The sequence below is a fragment of the Tachypleus tridentatus genome, chromosome 12 (genome assembly GCF_004210375.1).
Source record: "Tachypleus tridentatus isolate NWPU-2018 chromosome 12, ASM421037v1, whole genome shotgun sequence".
NCBI lineage: Eukaryota > Metazoa > Arthropoda > Merostomata > Xiphosura > Limulidae > Tachypleus > Tachypleus tridentatus.
In genome coordinates, this window is record NC_134836.1 from 121,033,733 (window position 1) to 121,055,572 (window position 21,840).

A 21,840-nucleotide genomic window follows, 5' to 3' on the forward strand; every position below is an offset into this window, starting at 1 on the left:
AGCATTTTATTGTTTCACTAAACAGTGTTTTTGTTTCATAACACAATAAACAATGTATAATAGACACAAGCTTCTCTTTGTTTTGTGTTGTATATTGAAATGTCAGTAAGTTCTAGCAGTTTTTAACTTATTTAGATTCTAATCTGTTATAATGTTTACTTGTTTGCAATAAAGCACAAAGCTACTCAGTGTATCTGTGCTATGCCCGCTACAGGAATTGAAATCCAGTTTTTAGCGTTATAAGCCTTAAGATTTAAAACCGAGCCATTATTAGTGAGTGGTGTTTCATGAAACGTGTAACAAATATAACCCATTTGTCGCTCAATAGCAACTCCACTTGTCGATAACCGCCAGAAAATTTTCAAATTCAGTTAACCGACGGCGCGAATAATTATAACATATGTTCAACTTAGAATCTTTAATTGTATATTATTTCTCTACAAACCGTGTATTTTAAAATAAGTTAACCCTCGAATGCGAACAAACGTTCCTCGCAATTAAAATGGGTTTTAACTAAAACTTTTGAAAGAACGAAGTAAATATTAAATTGTTTTGGTTTTGTTTTGGAATTTCGCACAAAGCTACTAATTTAGCAGTGTAAGACTAGAGGGAAGGCAGCTAGCATTGCCACCCACCGCCAACTCTTGGGCTACTCTTTTACCAACGAAAAGTGGGATTAACCGTCACATTATAACGCCCCCACGGCTGGGAGGGCGAGCATGTTTGGCGCGATTAGGGCGCGAACCCGCGACCCTCAGATTACGGAGCCACGCCTTAACGCGCTAGGCCATGCCAGGCCCTAGTAAATATTAAAGCATTTCTAGTTTATGCTGATTTAACAGATTCAGGGGCCCGGCATGGCCAAGCGTATTAAGGCGTTCGACTCCGACGGTTGCGAGTTCGAACCCCGGTCGCACCAGACATGCTCGTCCTTTAAGCTGTGGGGGCGTTATAATGTGACAGTCAATCCCACTATTCGTCGGTAAAAGAGTAGCCCAAGAGTTGGCGGTGGGTGGTGATGACTAGCTGCCTTCCCTCTAGTCTTACACTGCTACATTACGGACGGCTGGAGCACATAGCCCTCCAATAGCTTTGCGTGAAATTCAAAACAAACAAACAGATTCAGTTATAAAAATTTTTAGAAGCTAATTCCGTCATGTTTTTATTAGTGTTTCCGCGCACAGGAAACTTAAGTTAGATAGAATCGGTCAAATCTACAACTACAATTCAACCTCTGTAAGGATTGAAACTGCCTGCGATGACTGGATGGTATGCTTAGGGCTTTCAACGCTAAATTTGGAGTTCCACTCCTTCAGTGAGCACAGAACTTTGCTCTTGAAGCTAAAAACAAAATTAAAAATAAATTGGCATTTTGAAGTTCTAAATAAATGAGGGATATTGTAAAATAAACACAATAAAGTTTATAATTTTAATGTACGTGTTTTCTTGAAGCAAAACCACATCGAGCTATACTTTTAATAACTATTAAAGTTGGAAAAATGTGATATTTTATAAACATTTTATACAATCTACTAAATAACTTCTTGTTTATCACAGTGTTATTGATACTTTTAATAAATATCAAAATCCAAACAAAAAGTTCGTTGGGAGAAAAAATGTTTAGGAGAAACTCAGCAGATGTGACGTGAATATTTATATATGCTAACATTGATGAATCTTTATAGAATGGACGGTAACTGATGACATTTCGAAAGTCTTCTGTCTTTCGTCTTCAGACTTTCGTAACGTCGTCCTCTACACTTGTGTCTCAACAACAGACAGTTGCCGTCCTTTCTACAAAGTTTCATCATGAATACTCTGCTTAAACAGTCTATCAAAGAATATGCTAACATTGTTTAACTCAAATTCTAGTTTGCCTTAATGTTTGTTTGTTTGTAGTTAAGCGCATAGTTACTTAAAGAGTTATCTGTGCTGTGTCCACAACATGTATTAAAATCCGGTTTTTACTGTTATGAGCAAAGTTAAATGTGTTTTTTCTCTCTTTATGGAACCCTGCCAGTTTTACGGATAATATCGAAAAACATTAAACAAAAAACGCGATACTAGTGACATCTATCAATTCTCAATTTTGTCAAATAATATTTGTTTAAAGGGTCATAGAATCACTTAACAGGAACGGCACCATTGTCCTTTACTAAATTATATGAGCTACGATATGTGCTTAAATATGATGGTTTCCATATCACATTAGTTAAATAATTCACTGTCACTAATAATAAAGTATTTTAATAAGAACGATTATAGCGACACGGCAGAAATTATATTTAATAAAAATTCAATTTTTAGTTTCATAATAAAAGTAGGTTTTTTTCTTCTTCTGGATTCTTTATTCACCTTTATTTGTTAATCGTACAACTATAGCTAAAAACAATTACGTTTTTACAAATTTTATTAACAGTACAGTTTCGATGTGACTTATTTGAAATCACTCTACAATTTCTCACTAGTTTTTTTTTTTTTTTGTAGTTTTCTTTGGAACGTGTGTACGTATTTTAAACCATTCATTAACTATTTATAAATATCTCATAATCATTACAAAAATTATTCGTTGGTAAAAGAGTAGCCCAAGAGTTGGCGGTGGGTGATGATGACTAGCTGCCTTCCGTCTAGTCTTACACTGCAAAATTATGGATGGCTAGAGCAGATAGCTCTCGTCTAGCTATGCGCGAAATTTAAAACAAACCAAAGCAATACTGCAAGAATGCTATTTTATTTAGAGATTCAATTTCAAAGTTTGTAGCCACTTAAATGTATTCGAAACTGTTAATAATAATTTGTTTTCCTGTCACGAAGAATGATTACAGCAACGCTACGTACAACAATGGATATTTTTAGATTTCACCACTTTGCAACGGAATATACGGTGGAAAAGCTAGTTCCACGAATAGCACAAATAACAGTATCCCCTCATCCCTACACCGTTAATTGGCAGTAAAATATTTATAGCTACCCTCCTAAAGATTGCTTTCTCCACGGCTCAGGCGTTGTATGAAGATCAGTGTGTTGGATAGTGAATCAAAAGGTCCGTGATCCGAGTCCCATTACTGAAAAGAAATTCGCGATCTGCGCTTTGGGACAGTGGTTGTGTTATAACAGTGACTGTCAAATCACGTTATTTGATTAAGTAGCCCAAGAGATGACAGTGAGTGCTGTTCTTCCTCTTGTCCAATCTATCAGTTTAAATTAAGAAATAGCCAGCGAGGATAGCTCTTTCACATCTTTGGGTGAACATCTGTAAAAAACAACAACAAATACATTCACTTCCCATCCTATCCTCTTTATTTTAGGGCAGAGTTATACAGTGGGTTATCTACCCCATGACATTTGTGATCCTTGTCTTGGTTGTGTGTCACTTAGCTTTATACTTATGCACGCGCCTATAACAATATTAATTATATTATTTTTTACCCGAGTTGCATTTATTTATGCTGAAATAGTGTTATTTTGTTTGATCGTGCTTATCGTGTCTTGTATAATTATGAATGTTTAAGCTGTCTTTCATTTTCAGACGTTTCTATTGAATTACTTATTTTAGATTTTTGTATAAAGAATGGGTAAAGGAAATGTTTTCTGAAAGGAGCACAAGAGGGCAAACATCAAGACAAACAACCAACAGTATCACATGATATATTTCTTGATAATACGATAAAATATTCACATTTGAAATTGTGTTTCGTCTATACCTTTAACGTTTTTACGCCTAGATTAAAACATTTAAATTATTTAAATTGAATTGATTTTCATTTTAGAATTTGAGTCTGAGGTAATGTACCGTCTGATTTCCAAGTATTTACTAAACTATATAGTATTACTGTTAATGTTTTAATTAATAATATTAATATCAATTATTATATAGTAGTAATTATATAGTATTTCTATTTAGCTGGACACAGTAGATAGCTCGGTGTGGCTTTGCTGTAATAAAAACACACACATTATTTAGTACTTTTATATGTTTTTAATGGTATTATTATCCTACCAAAACCTCGAATTAGTACTAATGCTATTACATATGAAATGTAGAGCAGTGTGACACATCTAATACTTTTCTAAATAAGAATGTAGTAGGTGTTGAATATTGCTGTTATCTGTATAAATTTGCCAATACTTAACGTAAGAGATTAATAGTAATACAGAGTCAGCCAAATTATTGAAAAGTAATTGAGTTGAAACCTAGATGCTATATTCTGGAGTAAGTGTATAATGGTATGGATTGTTTTCACTCTTTAAATTGCATATTCTAGATTTTTTGTTGTCACTTTATGATGCTTTAAATAGTATTTAGAAAATATGAATCTGCTTTAAAATGATAATAGGATTGTTAACTTACAGGAATATTTCATTATTCAGCATGAATTAAACAATGTAAGTTGATGAATTACAAATTTAAGTTTGGTTGAAAATGTTAATTTAATATACCATGGGCAATGAATGGAATGATATAGTAGGACCATCATTAATGACATTGGTGAGGAACAGCCGTTACATTTACACGGACTGTCATTAATGACATTGGTGAGGAACAGCCGTTACGTTTACACGGACTGTCATTTATGACATTGGTGAGGAACAGCCAGAACATTGGTTAAATTTGCAGATAATACTAAACTACTAAGAATTTCAAAATGTACCAAAGGTGCTGTAGTTTTGTGGAAAGAGATTTGAACTATGTAGGAAGTTTTGTGAACACGTTGTAGATGTCTTTTTAACAAAAGTAAAGCTATGTAAGAGTTTCGTGGAAAACTAGTCTTACTTTAGTGTGTAAAATTCTGTAGAAATTAGTAAAAGAAGATTGTGAAATTTAGTAAAGCATCATAAAGAAAAGTAATTAATCTGATGAGGATTAATAATTTCTGTAGAAATTAGTAAAAGAAGATTGTGAAATTTAGTAAAGCATCATAAAGAAAAGTAATTAATCTGATGAAGATTAATAATTTCTGTAGAAATTAGTAAAAGAAGATTGTGAAATTTAGTAAAGCATCATAAAGAAAAGACTTCTTAGCCCAACAAAATCTGTTCATTTGTTAAAAATATTAATTGTTATGTGGATGATAGAAATGACCACAGGCTTACTGTGCTTAAATTTTTAATGGTTCTTGATAAAGTAGATGCCACATAGGACATAAACTAAGAAAAATGTCATTAACTCATTCTATGAAATACTGTTAATCTAATTTTGAAATGTTCACTTTTAGTTATGTTATTCTGTAATAGAATTTTAAATTATTAGACAAAGTATCTCATATTCAAGTATTCTGTTTCAATGACCTTGTTTAGAAAAAGAACCACCAGGATTATTTGAGGTTTGGAATGTTTAATGTGTGAAAATAGGGTGGAAGTAAGTAATGGTATAACTTAAATAGTACAAATTATCCCTTGTTGTTCACTGAAAGTAAAATATGATGAATGATAACTATCAGTAAGGGACATTTTTTTCTTTGGTTTGTTCCTTTTCAGGATTTCTAGTAAGAGTTCCCTGAGACCAACCTAACTACATAGCAAGTATAAGAATAGATTAGGCTTGAACTGTTTGTTGAAAATGTGCAGCTTTGCTAGTAAGAAAGAGTACAGTCAGTTTGCTGTACAATATGAAAAAAATTAGTTTAATTTTTTACTATTAATAACTTATTCTTTGACTGTGCATTTTAATATATTTTTTATTTGTGTTTAAGGAAGGACTTTACGAACAACATTGTCATGTTATCTTAGTTAAGTATTTATCAATATTTGCACCTAATTGATTTGGTGGCTAGGATTGGGTGATTGAGGAAGCCATTGGTCTTAAGTCAGCATAATGTTAAAAGTCAGTGTGTATCTTGTCATGCTTGATTTCATGAAATAAGAGTCATAAAAGTCAAAAGTTCATGTAGAATAATTTGATTAGTGTTTGCCCATTATGATTTTAGTGACAGTGATGCTGATGGTGTTTCTGTGAAACCTTATAAGTGTAGTGAGTGTTGGTATTATAAGTCTAAAGTAAAGACATGGTGTGGAATCACCTAACCTAGAGCCAAGTGTTAACAATTTATCATGAAAGTAAAAATATCAATTGAATATTAAACTTGTTACTTCTGTTATATGATGAATTTAACCTACTGAACTAAATTAAGAATATAACAAATCTGTTTTATTGTCTATACTTTTAATTTTATAATTTTAATGCATAGACAGCAATATTAAGTTATATATTTGTTGCTAAGCAACATAACATAAAAGCCATTGTTGGAATACAGTGTTACCAAAACACACTGGCTTTTCCATATATTAGAAGTTGTTAGTCTGATTGGTCGTTAAGAGTAATTATCCTGTGAATATGTCGCAGGTTTATTTTACGATTGATATCAGTTTTGATTGGCTGGAAAACGAATATACTGATGTTTTACTGCCTTGACTGCAATTTCAGCCTCTATGTTGGTCAAGCTTTATTTCAAAACAATTATTCCAGTTAACTGAGAAATGTAAGGTTAGGGTACACTGTGGAGTGGTTGTACTTGCTTTGTTATTTTTGATGAGTTATACACTAGTTTAGTATAGTTTTCTGAAATTGAAAGAGTGAATGCAAGCATTCGTGGGATGTATTGAGACAAACAAGTATTTACCTGTATTCTTTTTCAAAGAATACTTAGTGAATTTGAAAAACAAGTATCCTTTAAAAAGGCATGTTTTATTGTGGAATACTGCTAATTAGAACAAATACTTTAGCTCTTCAACTTGATTCTATCTTGTAAATTAATACCTGATTTCTAGTTGCTTAGTTTTAACTCGCATACAAGACGTGTGCCTATCTGTCTTATCATGGTGAATTTGATTTTTAAATTACATGCCCTGACCATGAATTTCATTTTGAGTGACCAACCAGTTTAGTTGTCCAAGATATAAATATACAGTGAACTAATCTTCTTGTAGAAGCAACTTGAGATTTCCTCCTAAACTTAACTAGTGTTGCTAGTTGTTACAAAACAAGTGATGTAATGTTAAAGATGAGATGAACATTAGGTTGACACAGATTATACATCAGTTGTGTATCCAATTTGGATTTGAAAATATGACCTTTGTCTTACTGACTTGGCATTCTACCAGCTGATGTACCAAGGTTTAAGTTCCAGTTAACAATCCATACTACAGTCATTACACACTGTTTTATACTTGATATCATATATTATCAAGTATTTATGTATATCTTAGTAATGGATGGTATAATATTTATAACAAAACTACCAGTTCTTTATTAATTGAAATTGTTAATTTGATATTATGGTCATTTAAGTGTAAGATGCATCTTTTAATAAGTAGATTCTTTTGTTGTAATTTAGGAAATGTGTGAGCTACTTCACCAGTAACTATGGATCTTCAGAATGTTTTAAAAGCTTTACCAGATGATCGACCAGTGACCAGTATTTGCGTGGTGGAAGATCCTACTAAATGCCCGCAAGGCTTTCAAGTGGTATCTAGGACTTTTGACCAGGATACAGATGCTGATTTGTGGAAAGACAGAATGTTTGTGAAGCGAATCACCAGATATATTTGTTTTTCAAAAGATGAAAACAGTTCTGATGAAGTGGTCGAGTCTATCGCTGTAGTTGGAGAAAGAGAATTTCCACCAGAGTTCACTCTTCTGTTGTACACTATTGATACCCAGCAGAAAGCTACAAAAAAGAAAAATCTGTGCTACAAGTTGATGAAGAAAGAATTGGTGCACAAGTTAGTAACTGATATTATTGTACTGAGTAAATTAAAGAAGCCTCCCTCTGGATTTACCCTTGCAGGAGAATTGAATAGTTTATTAATTTGTTACAAATGCAGACCAGTATCTCCAACAAAGATACCAGGAGGTATAGGTCCACAACCATATGGCTTATCTTGTAACAGTCATTGCTGGAGAGGAAATAATGAACAGTCCTTGGTTCGAGGACAGCAGACATTTTATAGGAGTACAAGTGGTTATGTTGCTGCTTTAGATGGTATTCCATTTACTGTAAATCCAAAATATGCTGATATTAGCCACCTGCTACAGTGTACTATTCCTCACATCATACTGAAGACGGAAGATCAGTTACTAATGCAGTATAACTACAGTTTTCATGTCGAACATCAATCTCAGCAAAGCTTTTCATCCAAATTCACATGATTGTTTTTTAATGTTCATGTTCGAGAACTTGGACTTTAAATAAGTTATAATCAGTCATGGGTATGTACTATAAAAAAAATGATGAAATTACCATTGTTAGTGTAATATTAGACATGATAAATGTTAATTCACAGAGAGTACTAACAAATATAAAAATATATACTATATGACATTTTAACTTGTGTGACAAACGAATATTTGTTTAAAGGAAACGACCATTCATGTATATTCTTTTACTGCTGTCAGCTGATAGACTCTGAAAGTTGCAATGCTGATTACCCATATTGACAGTATGGGTGATGTATTCATTGAATGTATGTGGTCAGTCCATTTTACTGGTCTTGTACTAAAGAAGGAACATTGGCTATAATCCTGAATTTAACAAATAACTCTAAATGGAATGCGACAAGCTTTCCCTCACGTATAGAAGGTTTGAATGCATAAAATTCAGATGTGTTACAAAGGTGCTTGTGGTTAAGATATCTCTGAATTGCAGATGAATGGCTGACTTGGGCTCTGAAAAATAAGAATATAAGGTGTTGTTCATGTGAACAATACAGATATTTGTATCTGTTGTTTCTGGATTGTATTTATATAGTCTCTAGAATATACTAAATACATATCTATAGTTTTATTCAGCATCCTTGTATATTGTATCTGTTTTTTCCTCTCGCACCACAAGCTGTTATTAAATCAGTAGCTTGGAGTAAAATGAACAGTTTATAACTTTGATATGAAATATACTATGGTGGATGATACTTTGTAAAAGGTTGTTGTAAACACATTGACCTCTGCTCTGGTACTCTTGTGTGCAGGATTAAGAAAGTTTGTGTTTAGTATACTGTAGCATATAAATTAACAAACATTAGAACTTTAATTTCTATTGTTTTGTGACCACCAGGTGGATACAGTTTTGATTTCTGAAGCTTGGGTATAATTTCTCTACATATTGTTTAAAATTACATTCTCATTTTCATAAATTTCATCTTGTAAATTTGTCATTTAATAACATTTAGTTAATATGATCCAGGCAGACAAAATTTGGCAGGGTAGAAGCCATTTTTTAATCAAGTTTTATTTTGCCAACAGGTTCATTGGCCTTTGGAATTTTGTTTTCAAGTATGATGGCAATAAATTTAAAGAAAGGCTTAATACATATTTGAATGATTAGGGCTAACTTTAAGTTTGTTTTTTAAGGTTAGTGAATGGAATGACCAATAATGAATCAGTGGGACCTTGTTATCTTTAAATTTTATTTTTAAGAAATACAGGGAAAATACACATCTGTATTTTTGTAAATGGCACTGTTAACCATTTGTAACCTCTGTTTTCCTTGTATTAAAATCGTTTCAAATTTTGAACACTGCTTTGCAAATACCTCAAATTCAACTTTTTTAAGACAAGAATAATGTTCCAAGTTTTCTTCGTCCATTTTATAGGAGTTTTTTTTTCAGGCATTGATGGTAGAAAACATGAGAGTGAACCTTTGAAGAAGCAATTAAAAGTTATTGACAAGTTCTAAAGTAACAACAAAAGTCCAGATGTAATAGCTACAAATTGATTATCTTTAACTTATTACATTAATGAGAAATTATATTAATTATATTAAGAGAAAGTGGAAAAATGGAAGTTAAAATCTTCATGAAGACAAACAGTTTCTTAGTTCTGTTTTGACATCTTTTCAGTGTTTCTTGTAGCAGTTCTTCATGATGCAAGCACAGATCTTATGCTTAGTACAGAAAGACATTTTAATTATTTGTGTTCTGGTCTACAGTTTTTGGCCTTTATTTTCCTGCTTTTTGTGGAAGCTGTGATACCACAGTTGGATTAACATGTTAATCGTCTTTCTTCAGAGGCTGACTAACATTGTCATCATCCTGACTGTCTAGTGTCTCTTCTACTTGTGTAGTATATCCTTTCAGTAGATAGCATCTCTTACCTTCTTCTCTGGAGAATGCAGGCATTTGTGATGGATGTTTCTAAGAAGTGCAAAGCCAGATAAACATATGATTATCATCCATTGGTAAAAATCTTATAAAGTGATAAAAGTATCTTGTCTTTTTTGAACCCTTCTGGTCATCTTATTGCATACAAGTATACATTTTAGTCAGAGAACTGTCACTTTTTCCCTGTTCACATCATGTCTGTTGCATTCCTCGACAAGTACAACATCATCATACTTGGAGGCAACGATTGCTGCTTTATTGTCATACCACTTGCAGATGACGTGTTACTGGAGACCAGTATAGCCTTTTGTTTGGTATATAAATGATGCTTGTAACAACTGTGTACATTTATCCTTGGTTGCAGATTTAATGAGAACCTAAAGACGATTTCCTGATTTTCTTCTGTGTCATACAAATTGGTCTGGACAACTTCTGTTACAAACCTCTAAATGGGAGTAGGAGTGATTTACGATGTTTGTAACATGGCTCAAGCATTATTGGTACATTTGTTTTAGAGGTCTTCCAAGCCAATCTTTTTTTTTTTTCTTTTTCTTCCAGGTATATTAAAAGGGCTCTTCACTTCTGCTATTTGAGTACAGTTCTTGTGCCTGTTTGGTTCACATCAGATATGCTTAAAAGTGCTTATTTCAAACTGTTATGATTCACTAAGGAATCACCATCTTCAGATGTGTAATACTGTAGCATATTGACAAGTTATAAAGTAACAACAAAAGTCCAGATGTCCTTTGCCACCTGTGAATGTATGCTTATTTCACACTGTTATGATTCACTAAGGAATCACCATCTTCAGATGTGTAATCAGTAGAGTTTGAGAGATTAACAACTGTCCTGCATAAATAAATTACAAGTTTACTAACAAAAACAGTATACATCCTCTTGTCTGTTATTACAGTTATCGAACTATTATTATTAATAATAAAAATATATATTTTTTACTAATAATTATTATTTTCTTAGTAAACAAGAAAGTGAAAGTTGTAAAAATAAAGTCTATGTACAGTACTTACAGAACTGGCCAGGTGGTTAAGGCACTTACCTTGCAAACTGAAGGTCACAGGTTTGACTTCATGTTCTGCTAAACATGCTTGCCTTTTCAGCTGTGGGGGGGTTATTAAGATCTGATGGTCAATTCCACTATTCATTGGTAAAAAGAGTAGCCCAAGAGGTAGTGATGAGTAGCTGCCTTCTCTCTACTTTTGCATTACTACATTATAGATGGCTAGGGGAGATAGCCCTAATGCAGCATTACAAATTTCTGGTTGCTACTTTTTCCAATAAACTAAATGTTGATCTTTGACAATACTTGGTAAACTTGTTTTAGTTCAATATTATGCTTCTTGGATTTCTGTGCAATGTACAAAATATGTTTTAAACGTGTTTTAAAGGATTAATCTGAATTATTCAAATATCGTATCGTACGATGTCAACTGAACCTTAAAAACAATTTAAGTTCTGACAAACAACTGTGACAAATAACCAAAAATCTGGACTTTTTGTTCTGTTTAATCTAATAGCTAATGTTGTGTTAAAATTATAAATCAATAATGATTGTTTGCTGTTTGACATGTACATTTTCATTTTTATACACTGTAACATTTCCAATAATTATTTAACAAATAAAAGAGAAAGCCTTAAAATCATTTTTGTTTAACAGACATATTGATATGACAAAATAAATGTGTCTGGTTTACTAGCTCATAAATCCAAAGCTCTAGCATAGGACCAACTTACACTTCCAGACCCATGTGTGGTATTTTTAAGCTGTGGGTGCATTGTAAGAGAAGTAGCAAATTGATTCGTGTGGGTTGTAAGGTGCTGTAATATTTTAAAATTAGAGAATACACCCACAGTAATGTTACTGTAGAATACCAAATGCAATGTTATCTTAACTAAGAAATGGCATGTGTGTCAGAAACTGGGGTTAGTGAACTTGTAGTAATTGTGTAGATGTAGATCTAGCATAGTTATTAAACTACTTAAGATATTATCTAGTCAATGTTTCATGTCTTTATGATAAAAAAAGACCTGAACATGCGAGCATTGAAAAAATAGTGAATGTACATATTTAGTTGTAACTTGCATGTTTTTCAAACTTCTTAAGACGTTATCTAGTCTTTGTAAATACTTGCAAATCCTGGATTTTTTTTGTTTATCCATTAGCGTTCAGCTCGTAATAATGGCTGATGTATTCTTTTGTAAAAAAATGTTATTGTGTTTAAATGTAACAGCATAAAAAATATCCTTATGAACATTGAAAGATTGGGTTGAAAAAATTGTCTTTTACTATTCAGAATGGTTGACTTGCATACAAGATGTTTTAGTTGTGTTGCTTTAAGCTTTATTTGTCAGTGTATTTAATATTGCTACTATAACATTTCTAAACCAACTATAACAGTTTGATCTGCACACCTGTGCATTAAAATGCAAACTTTATATCTTGTATGTTTTATTGCATACATTTTATCAACATGCAGATGTTATATGTTCACCTTGTGCATACATTAAAATGCAAACTTTATATCTTGTATGTTTTATTGCATACATTTTATCAACATGCAGATGTTATATGTTCACCTTGTGCATACATTAAATAATTTTTAATCAGTTTAAGCTAGGCCTTTTTTAGTTTTTGATAGTGTTACTGGTTGTTTACCAAGTTAAAATCAATTTTTTAAGAATTGTCTTTTCATCAGCACTGTAAGTAACCCAAATTGATGCCTGTTTTCCCACCTAGGTTACAAAGCTGTCCACATATTACTTTTGCATATGTTATTGAGTTTTACTTGTTATATGTATTTTAAAAAATCTTAAAACTAGTTAATATTAAACCTTATCAGTGGAAACACTGGAACAGTTGAGTGGATCCTTTATTTTTTCATTTCAGCCATTTATTTTCTATTTACTTTTCTTAAATTTTATAAGAAATTTATACTACTACACTAAATATTTTTTTATTTGATTAAGGAATGCACTAAAGAATACAATGATAATACACAAAAAGCAAACACTGCCCTCTTGTTATCTTCTGACTGTGTGGTAAGAGCCTTTTAAAAATTTAGCTAAACTTGTTGATTTGATTCCCGTGAGAATAGATTTGAAACTGGATGTTGAAATGGACAATGCAATGTACACCATATATTATTTGATAGATTAAAATTTTGACTTTCTGTTGGTTATATATAATATAGTATTCAATATCAGAGAAAACTTGTGGTAGCTTGTTAAACATATGAGTACGGTAGTTGGCTCTGGTTTTCTAGTTCTTGACTTTATAGACAAAAAATAAGATTGAAGGCTATAAACCTGTTTCATCTGAACAATATCTAAAGTATAACATTTATTCAGAGGGGGGTGACAAATAAGTTAGAATACCTGGAGGACAAATGTCACAATTCTTGTGGTAAAAAGTTGTTTCTATATTATTATGCCAGTGACTGTAAATACAGTGAAACAGCACACATTGATTTATTACTTTTTAAATGATTTTACAAGCATTTAATATGTAAATATCTTTACGAGCACTTTTAATCTTACTGTTTCATGTTGTGGTTAACCGGTTTTTTTTGTCTTCTCATATTTATTTGTGGGACTGTGGGAGAAAACTGACTAAATTTACACAAGTATGAAAATAAAACTGTAAAAAGGCTGCATACTTCCATTATTAAAGGTGCTGTAAAAATCTAGAACTAATTCATTTTGTAAAGTAGGACCTATAAGCAATTGCACTATCTTAAGACAATACTGGACAGTTCATTGTGTTTGTAGAATTTTGTAGACATGAATTTCAAGTTTTTCCTTGAACCTGGAAAAATCAAAATGTTGCCTTTTTTATGTACTGGATATGTAATTGAAAAACTCGATTTGTATGGTCAAATGAGTTATTAAATTATTACTAACTAATTTATGTATTAGTGATTTTAAACTGCGATACAGACAGTTCTCAAAATATCAACAAAAGACATTCATGTTATTGTATGTTTACATGTGTGTGTGTGTTTGAACTTCCTGTACTTTACAATATTTAGAAATAATGACGTATTGGATTTTTCTTTTCCATCTATGTAAAAGCACATATGGGTGGGGGGTATAGTGAGCCAGAAACAAGAGGATGGGGGATTCTGTCTAAGAGGTTTCTGAATCCCTCACACACAATCCTGTTTAATGACCTTAACAGATGCTATTTTATTAATGATGCCAAGTAACTCATTGACTACAGCTGCACTAAGAATGCATAGCATTTCGACAAACTGTATGCTCTATGCAGTACACTCACATTTGACTGCTGGAGATGAACTGTACTCCATACAGCAAATCAACAGTAAGTTGGTTAAAAATCATGAAAGACGTTCTAAAGCTAAATAGATCTTGATCAGAATGTATTTTTTGTAGGACAGTTGTGAGTGAAGTTTGTAGAATTACTACAAGTTTGTACCATCTCAGAATAATAATAATAATAAAAAAGACTTCAACTTTAAAGACTTATGCATCTGAAAATGAGAAGGAGCAAATGCTCATCTCCATTGGTTTCAAAACTGGACATCTGACCCAAATTGAGCATTTAAAATATTGTGGAACTTAAACATATGTTTGAAGAAGGGTTGCATGTACCACAGACCTTACCTTCTGTAGTAGAGCATCAGGTATTGTAACAATGTATGTGTGAAGAAGGGTTGCATGTACCACAGACCTTACCTTCTGTAGTAGAGCATCAGGTATTGTAACAATGTATGTGTGAAGAAGGGTTGCATGTACCACAGACCTTACCTTCTGTAGTAGAGCATCAGGTATTGTAACAATGTATGTGTGAAGAAGGGTTGCATGTACCACAGACCTTACCTTCTGTAGTAGAGCATCAGGTACTGTAACAATGTATGTTTGAAGAAGGGTTGCTTGTACTACAGACCTTACCTTCTGTAGTAGAGCATCAGGTATTGTAACAATGTATGTTTGAAGAAGGGTTGCTTGTACCACAGACCTTACCTTCTGTAGTAGAGCATCAGGTATTGTAACAATGTATGTGTGAAGAAGGGTTGCATGTACCACAGACCTTACCTTCTGTAGTAGAGCATCAGGTATTGTAACAATGTATGTGTGAAGAAGGGTTGCTTGTACTACAGACCTTACCTTCTGTAGTAGAGCATCAGGTACTGTAACAATGTATGTTTGAAGAAGGGTTGCTTGTACCACAGACCTTACCTTCTGTAGTAGAGCATCAGGTATTGTAACAATGTATGTGTGAAGAAGGGTTGCATGTACCACAGACCTTACCTTCTGTAGTAGAGCATCAGGTATTGTAACAATGTATGTGTGAAGAAGGGTTGCTTGTACTACAGACCTTACCTTCTGTAGTAGAGCATCAGGTACTGTAACAATGTATGTTTGAAGAAGGGTTGCTTGTACCACAGACCTTACCTTCTGTAGTAGAGCATCAGGTACTGTAACAATGTATGTTTGAAGAAGGGTTGCTTGTACCACAGACCTTACCTTCTGTAGTAGAGCATCAGGTATTGTAACAATGTATGTGTGAAGAAGGGTTGCATGTACCACAGACCTTACCTTCTGTAGTAGAGCATCAGGTATTGTAACAATGTATGTGTGAAGAAGGGTTGCTTGTACTACAGACCTTACCTTCTGTAGTAGAGCATCAGGTACTGTAACAATGTATGTTTGAAGAAGGGTTGCTTGTACCACAGACCTTACCTTCTGTAGTAGAGCATCAGGTACTGTAACAATGTATGTTTGAAGAAGGGTTGCTTGTACTACAGACCTTACCTTCTGTAGTAGAGCATCAGGTACTGTAACAATGTATGTTTGAAGAAGGGTTGCTTGTACCACAGACCTTACCTTCTGTAGTAGAGCATCAGGTACTGTAACAATGTATGTTTGAAGAAGGGTTGCTTGTACCACAGACCTTACCTTCTGTAGTAGAGCATCAGGTACTGTAACAATGTATGTTTGAAGAAGGGTTGCTTGTACTACAGACCTTACCTTCTGTAGTAGAGCATCAGGTACTGTAACAATGTATGTTTGAAGAAGGGTTGCTTGTACCACAGACCTTACCTTCTGTAGTAGAGCATCAGGTACTGTAACAATGTATGTTTGAAGAAGGGTTGCTTGTACCACAGACCTTACCTTCTGTAGTAGAGCATCAGGTACTGTAACAATGTATGTTTGAAGAAGGGTTGCTTGTACTACAGACCTTACCTTCTGTAGTAGAGCATCAGGTACTGTAACAATGTATGTTTGAAGAAGGGTTGCTTGTACTACAGACCTTACCTTCTGTAGTACAACATCAGGTATTGTAACAATGTATGTTTGAAGAAGGGTTGCTTGTACTACAGACCTTACCTTCTGTAGTAGAGCATCAGGTATTGTAACAATGTATGTGTGAAGAAGGGTTGCTTGTACTACAGACCTTACCTTCTGTAGTAGAGCATCAGGTATTGTAACAATGTATGTGTGAAGAAGGGTTGCTTGTACTACAGACCTTACCTTCTGTAGTAGAGCATCAGGTACTGTAACAATGTATGTTTGAAGAAGGGTTGCTTGTACTACAGACCTTACCTTCTGTAGTACAACATCAGGTATTGTAACAATGTATGTGTGAAGAAGGGTTGCTTGTACTACAGACCTTACCTTCTGTAGTAGAGCATCAGGTATTGTAACAATGTATGTGTGAAGAAGGGTTGCTTGTACTACAGACCTTACCTTCTGTAGTACAACATCAGGTACTGTAACAATGTATGTTTGAAGAAGGGTTGCTTGTACTACAGACCTTACCTTCTGTAGTACAACATCAGGTATTGTAACAATGTATGTTTGAAGAAGGGTTGCTTGTACTACAGACCTTACCTTCTGTAGTACAACATCAGGTATTGTAACAATGTATGTTTGAAGAAGGGTTGCTTGTACTACAGACCTTACCTTCTGTAGTACAACATCAGGTACTGTAACAATGTATGTTTGAAGAAGGGTTGCCTGTACCACAGACCTTACCTTCTGTAGTAGAGCATCGGGTATTGTAACAAAGAAAATGATTGGTATGATTAGACACTGCTTTTTAAACTGCTCTCTATATTTTATGAAATAATGTTTGTTTAAATCTTTCTAGGTTCACAAAGAATAATCACAAATAAGTTAAAGTTGGGTACAATATAGGGTGCTAGGTTATTACCATGAAGAATCATATTATGTTGTTGAAGTCATAGGTGTATTATAAGAGTGACAGATAAATCCTTTTCTTCAGTTTTGTACAGTATGAGACAAACATTTATTTACAAGTTTAGAAAACAGCTGTTATCAAATAAAATTCAGGATGTTGTAATATCTTTCACTGTTTGAAATCAAACTAGCCACTTATGAAATTGGAACTACGGTGAAAGTTGTATGCTGTGTGTTACATGTCACGTGTTTGAAATGTGAAGATTATACCACTGGATCCTCATTTAGAAAAACACATCAATGAGAGTATAATTTCTTCTTAGAGTATTTAATTTTTTTGTTAGTGTTCAGTTAAAATTGTTAATTTTTTTATTTCTGCTTTAACAGTTCTAAATGCTAAAGTTCTGAGTGTTGAGGGGAGAGTGAAGTTTACTAGAATTTAGCTTTTAAATGTCTAGTGAAAACCACTCGTAGGGGTGTCCGAAAGTAATTGTTCATGGTGTTTCATGTATCTCAGCAGACCATTTATGTAATGATTTTAAGTTTTGTTTTAGTTTGTTGTCATCACTTGTTTGTGATGATACTTGTCCTTATTTTATGTAATGATTTTAAGTTGTGTTTTAGTTTGTTGTCATCACTTGTTTGTGATGATACTTGTCCTTATTTTGTGTAATGATTTTAAGTTTTGTTTTAGTTTGTTGTCATCACTTGTTTGTGATGATACTTGTCCTTATTTTGTGTAATGATTTTAAGTTTTGTTTTAGTTTGTTGTCATCACTTGTTTGTGATGATACTTGTCCTTATTTTGTGTAATGATTTTAAGTTGTGTTTTAGTTTGTTGTCATCACTTGTTTGTGATGATACTTGTCCTTATTTTGTGTAATGATTTTAAGTTTTGTTTTAGTTTGTTGTCATCACTTGTTTGTGATGATACTTGTCCTTATTTTGTGTAATGATTTTAAGTTGTGTTTTAGTTTGTTGTCATCACTTGTTTGTGATGATACTTGTTCTTATTTTGTGTAATGATTTTAAGTTTTGTTTTAGTTTGTTGTCATCACTTGTTTGTGAAGATACTTGTCCTTATTTTGTGTAATGATTTTAAGTTGTGTTTTAGTTTGTTGTCATCACTTGTTTGTGATGATACTTGTCCTTATTTTGTGTAATGATTTTAAGTTTTGTTTTAGTTTGTTGTCATCACTTGTTTGTGATGATACTTGTCCTTATTTTATGTAATGATTTTAAGTTGTGTTTTAGTTTGTTGTCATCACTTGTTTGTGATGATACTTGTCCTTATTTTGTGTAATGATTTTAAGTTTTGTTTTAGTTTGTTGTCATCACTTGTTTGTGATGATACTTGTCCTTATTTTGTGTAATGATTTTAAGTTTTGTTTTAGTTTGTTGTCATCACTTGTTTGTGATGATACTTGTCCTTATTTTGTGTAATGATTTTAAGTTGTGTTTTAGTTTGTTGTCATCACTTGTTTGTGATGATACTTGTCCTTATTTTGTGTAATGATTTTAAGTTTTGTTTTAGTTTGTTGTCATCACTTGTTTGTGATGATACTTGTCCTATTTTATGTAATGATTTTAAGTTTTGTTTTAGTTTGTTGTCATCACTTGTTTGTGATGATACTTGTCCTTATTTTGTGTAATGATTTTAAGTTTTGTTTTAGTTTGTTGTCATCACTTGTTTGTGATGATACTTGTCCTATTTTATGTAATGATTTTAAGTTTTGTTTTAGTTTGTTGTCATCACTTGTTTGTGATGATACTTGTCCTTATTTTATGTAATGATTTTAAGTTTTGTTTTAGTTTGTTGTCATCACTTTTTTATGATGATACTTGTCCTTATTTTATGTAATGATTTTATGTTTTGTTTTAGTTTGTTGTCATCACTTGTTTGTGATGATGCTTGTCCTTATTTTATGTAATGATTTTAAGTTTTGTTTTAGTTTGTTGTCATCACTTGTTTGTGATGATACTTGTCCTTATTTTATGTAATGATTTTAAGTTTTGTTTTAGTTTGTTGTCATCACTTGTTTGTGATGATACTTGTCCTTATTTTATGTAATGATTAAGTTTTGTTTTAGTTTGTTGTCATCACTTGTTTGTGATGATACTTGTCCTTATTTTATGTAATGATTTTAAGTTTTGTTTTAGTTTGTTGTCATCACTTGTATGTGATGATACTTGTCCTTATTTTGTGTAATGATTTTAAGTTTTGTTTTAGTTTGTTGTCATCACTTGTTTGTGATGATACTTGTCCTTATTTTGTGTAATGATTTTAAGTTTTGTTTTAGTTTGTTGTCATCACTTGTTTGTGATTATACTTGTCCTTATTTTGTGTAATGATTTTAAGTTTTGTTTTAGTTTGTTGTCATCACTTGTTTGTGATGATACTTGTCCTTATTTTATGTAATGATTTTAAGTTTTGTTTTAGTTTGTTGTCATCACTTGTTTGTGATGATACTTGTCCTTATTTTATGTAATGATTTTAAGTTTTGTTTTAGTTTGTTGTCATCACTTGTTTGTGATGATACTTGTCCTTATTTTATGTAATGATTTTAAGTTTTGTTTTAGTTTGTTGTCATCACTTGTTTGTGATGATACTTGTCCTTATTTTATGTAATGATTTTAAGTTTTGTTTTAGTTTGTTGTCATCACTTGTTTGTGATGATACTTGTCCTTATTTTATGTAATGATTTTAAGTTTTGTTTTAGTTTGTTGTCATCACTTGTTTGTGATGATACTTGTCCTTATTTTGTGTAATGATTTTAAGTTTTGTTTTAGTTTGTTGTCATCACTTGTTTGTGATGATACTTGTCCTTATTTTATGTAATGATTTTAAGTTTTGTTTTAGTTTGTTGTCATCACTTGTTTGTGATGATACTTGTCCTTATTTTGTGTAATGATTTTAAGTTTTGTTTTAGTTTGTTGTCATCACTTGTTTGTGATGATACTTGTCCTTATTTTGTGTAATGATTTTAAGTTTTGTTTTAGTTTGTTGTCATCACTTGTTTGTGATGATACTTGTCCTTATTTTATGTAATGATTTTAAGTTTTGTTTTAGTTTGTTGTCATCACTTGTTTGTGATGATACTTGTCCTATTTTATGTAATGATTTTAAGTTTTGTTTTAGTTTGTTGTCATCACTTGTTTGTGATGATACTTGTCCTTATTTTATGTAATGATTTTAAGTTTTGTTTTAGTTTGTTGTCATCACTTGTTTGTGATGATACTTGTCCTTATTTTATGTAATGATTTTAAGTTTTGTTTTAGTTTGTTGTCATCACTTGTTTGTGATGATACTTGTCCTATTTTATGTAATGATTTTAAGTTTTGTTTTAGTTTGTTGTCATCACTTGTTTGTGATGATACTTGTCCTTATTTTGTGTAATGATTTTAAGTTGTGTTTTAGTTTGTTGTCATCACTTGTTTGTGATGATACTTGTCCTTATTTTATGTAATGATTTTAAGTTTTGTTTTAGTTTGTTGTCATCACTTGTTTGTGATGATACTTGTCCTTATTTTATGTAATGATTTTAAGTTGTGTTTTAGTTTGTTGTCATCACTTGTTTGTGATGATACTTGTCCTTATTTTATGTAATGATTTTAAGTTTTGTTTTAGTTTGTTGTCATCACTTGTTTGTGATGATACTTGTCCTATTTTATGTAATGATTTTAAGTTTTGTTTTAGTTTGTTGTCATCACTTGTTTGTGATGATACTTGTCCTTATTTTATGTAATGATTTTAAGTTTTGTTTTAGTTTGTTGTCATCACTTGTTTGTGATGATACTTGTCCTTATTTTATGTAATGATTTTAAGTTTTGTTTTAGTTTGTTGTCATCACTTGTTTGTGATGATACTTGTCCTATTTTGTGTAATGATTTTAAGTTTTGTTTTAGTTTGTTGTCATCACTTGTTTGTGATGATACTTGTCCTTATTTTGTGTAATGATTTTAAGTTGTGTTTTAGTTTGTTGTCATCACTTGTTTGTGATGATACTTGTCCTTATTTTGTGTAATGATTTTAAGTTTTGTTTTAGTTTGTTGTCATCACTTGTTTGTGATGATACTTGTCCTATTTTATGTAATGATTTTAAGTTTTGTTTTAGTTTGTTGTCATCACTTGTTTGTGATGATACTTGTCCTTATTTTATGTAATGATTTTAAGTTTTGTTTTAGTTTGTTGTCATCACTTGTTTGTGATGATACTTGTCCTTATTTTATGTAATGATTTTAAGTTTTGTTTTAGTTTGTTGTCATCACTTGTTTGTGATGATACTTGTCCTTATTTTATGTAATGATTTTAAGTTTTGTTTTAGTTTGTTGTCATCACTTGTTTGTGATGATACTTGTCCTTATTTTATGTAATGATTTTAAGTTTTGTTTTAGTTTGTTGTCATCACTTGTTTGTGATGATACTTGTCCTTATTTTGTGTAATGATTTTAAGTTGTGTTTTAGTTTGTTGTCATCACTTGTTTGTGATGATACTTGTCCTTATTTTATGTAATGATTTTAAGTTTTGTTTTAGTTTGTTGTCATCACTTGTTTGTGATGAT

General features: G+C 32.0%; 1 protein-coding gene across 2 annotated transcripts; it reads left to right on the forward strand.

Moving 5' to 3' along the window:
- Window positions 1-3,643: 3,643 nt before the first annotated feature.
- LOC143234538 (multivesicular body subunit 12B-like) lies at window positions 3,644-12,970 on the forward strand. 2 transcript variants are annotated; one of them, XM_076471968.1, is made up of 2 exons: window positions 3,644-3,784; window positions 7,335-12,970. In XM_076471968.1, the coding sequence occupies exon 2, from the start codon at window positions 7,364-7,366 to the stop codon at window positions 8,147-8,149; it is 786 nt and encodes a 261-aa protein (XP_076328083.1). In that variant the 5' UTR covers window positions 3,644-3,784; window positions 7,335-7,363; the 3' UTR covers window positions 8,150-12,970. The 2 variants fall into 2 exon arrangements, with proteins under 2 accessions (XP_076328083.1, XP_076328084.1); XM_076471969.1 differs by lacking the exon at window positions 3,644-3,784 and adding an exon at window positions 4,088-4,227.
- The last annotated feature ends 8,870 nt before the right edge of the window (window positions 12,971-21,840 follow it).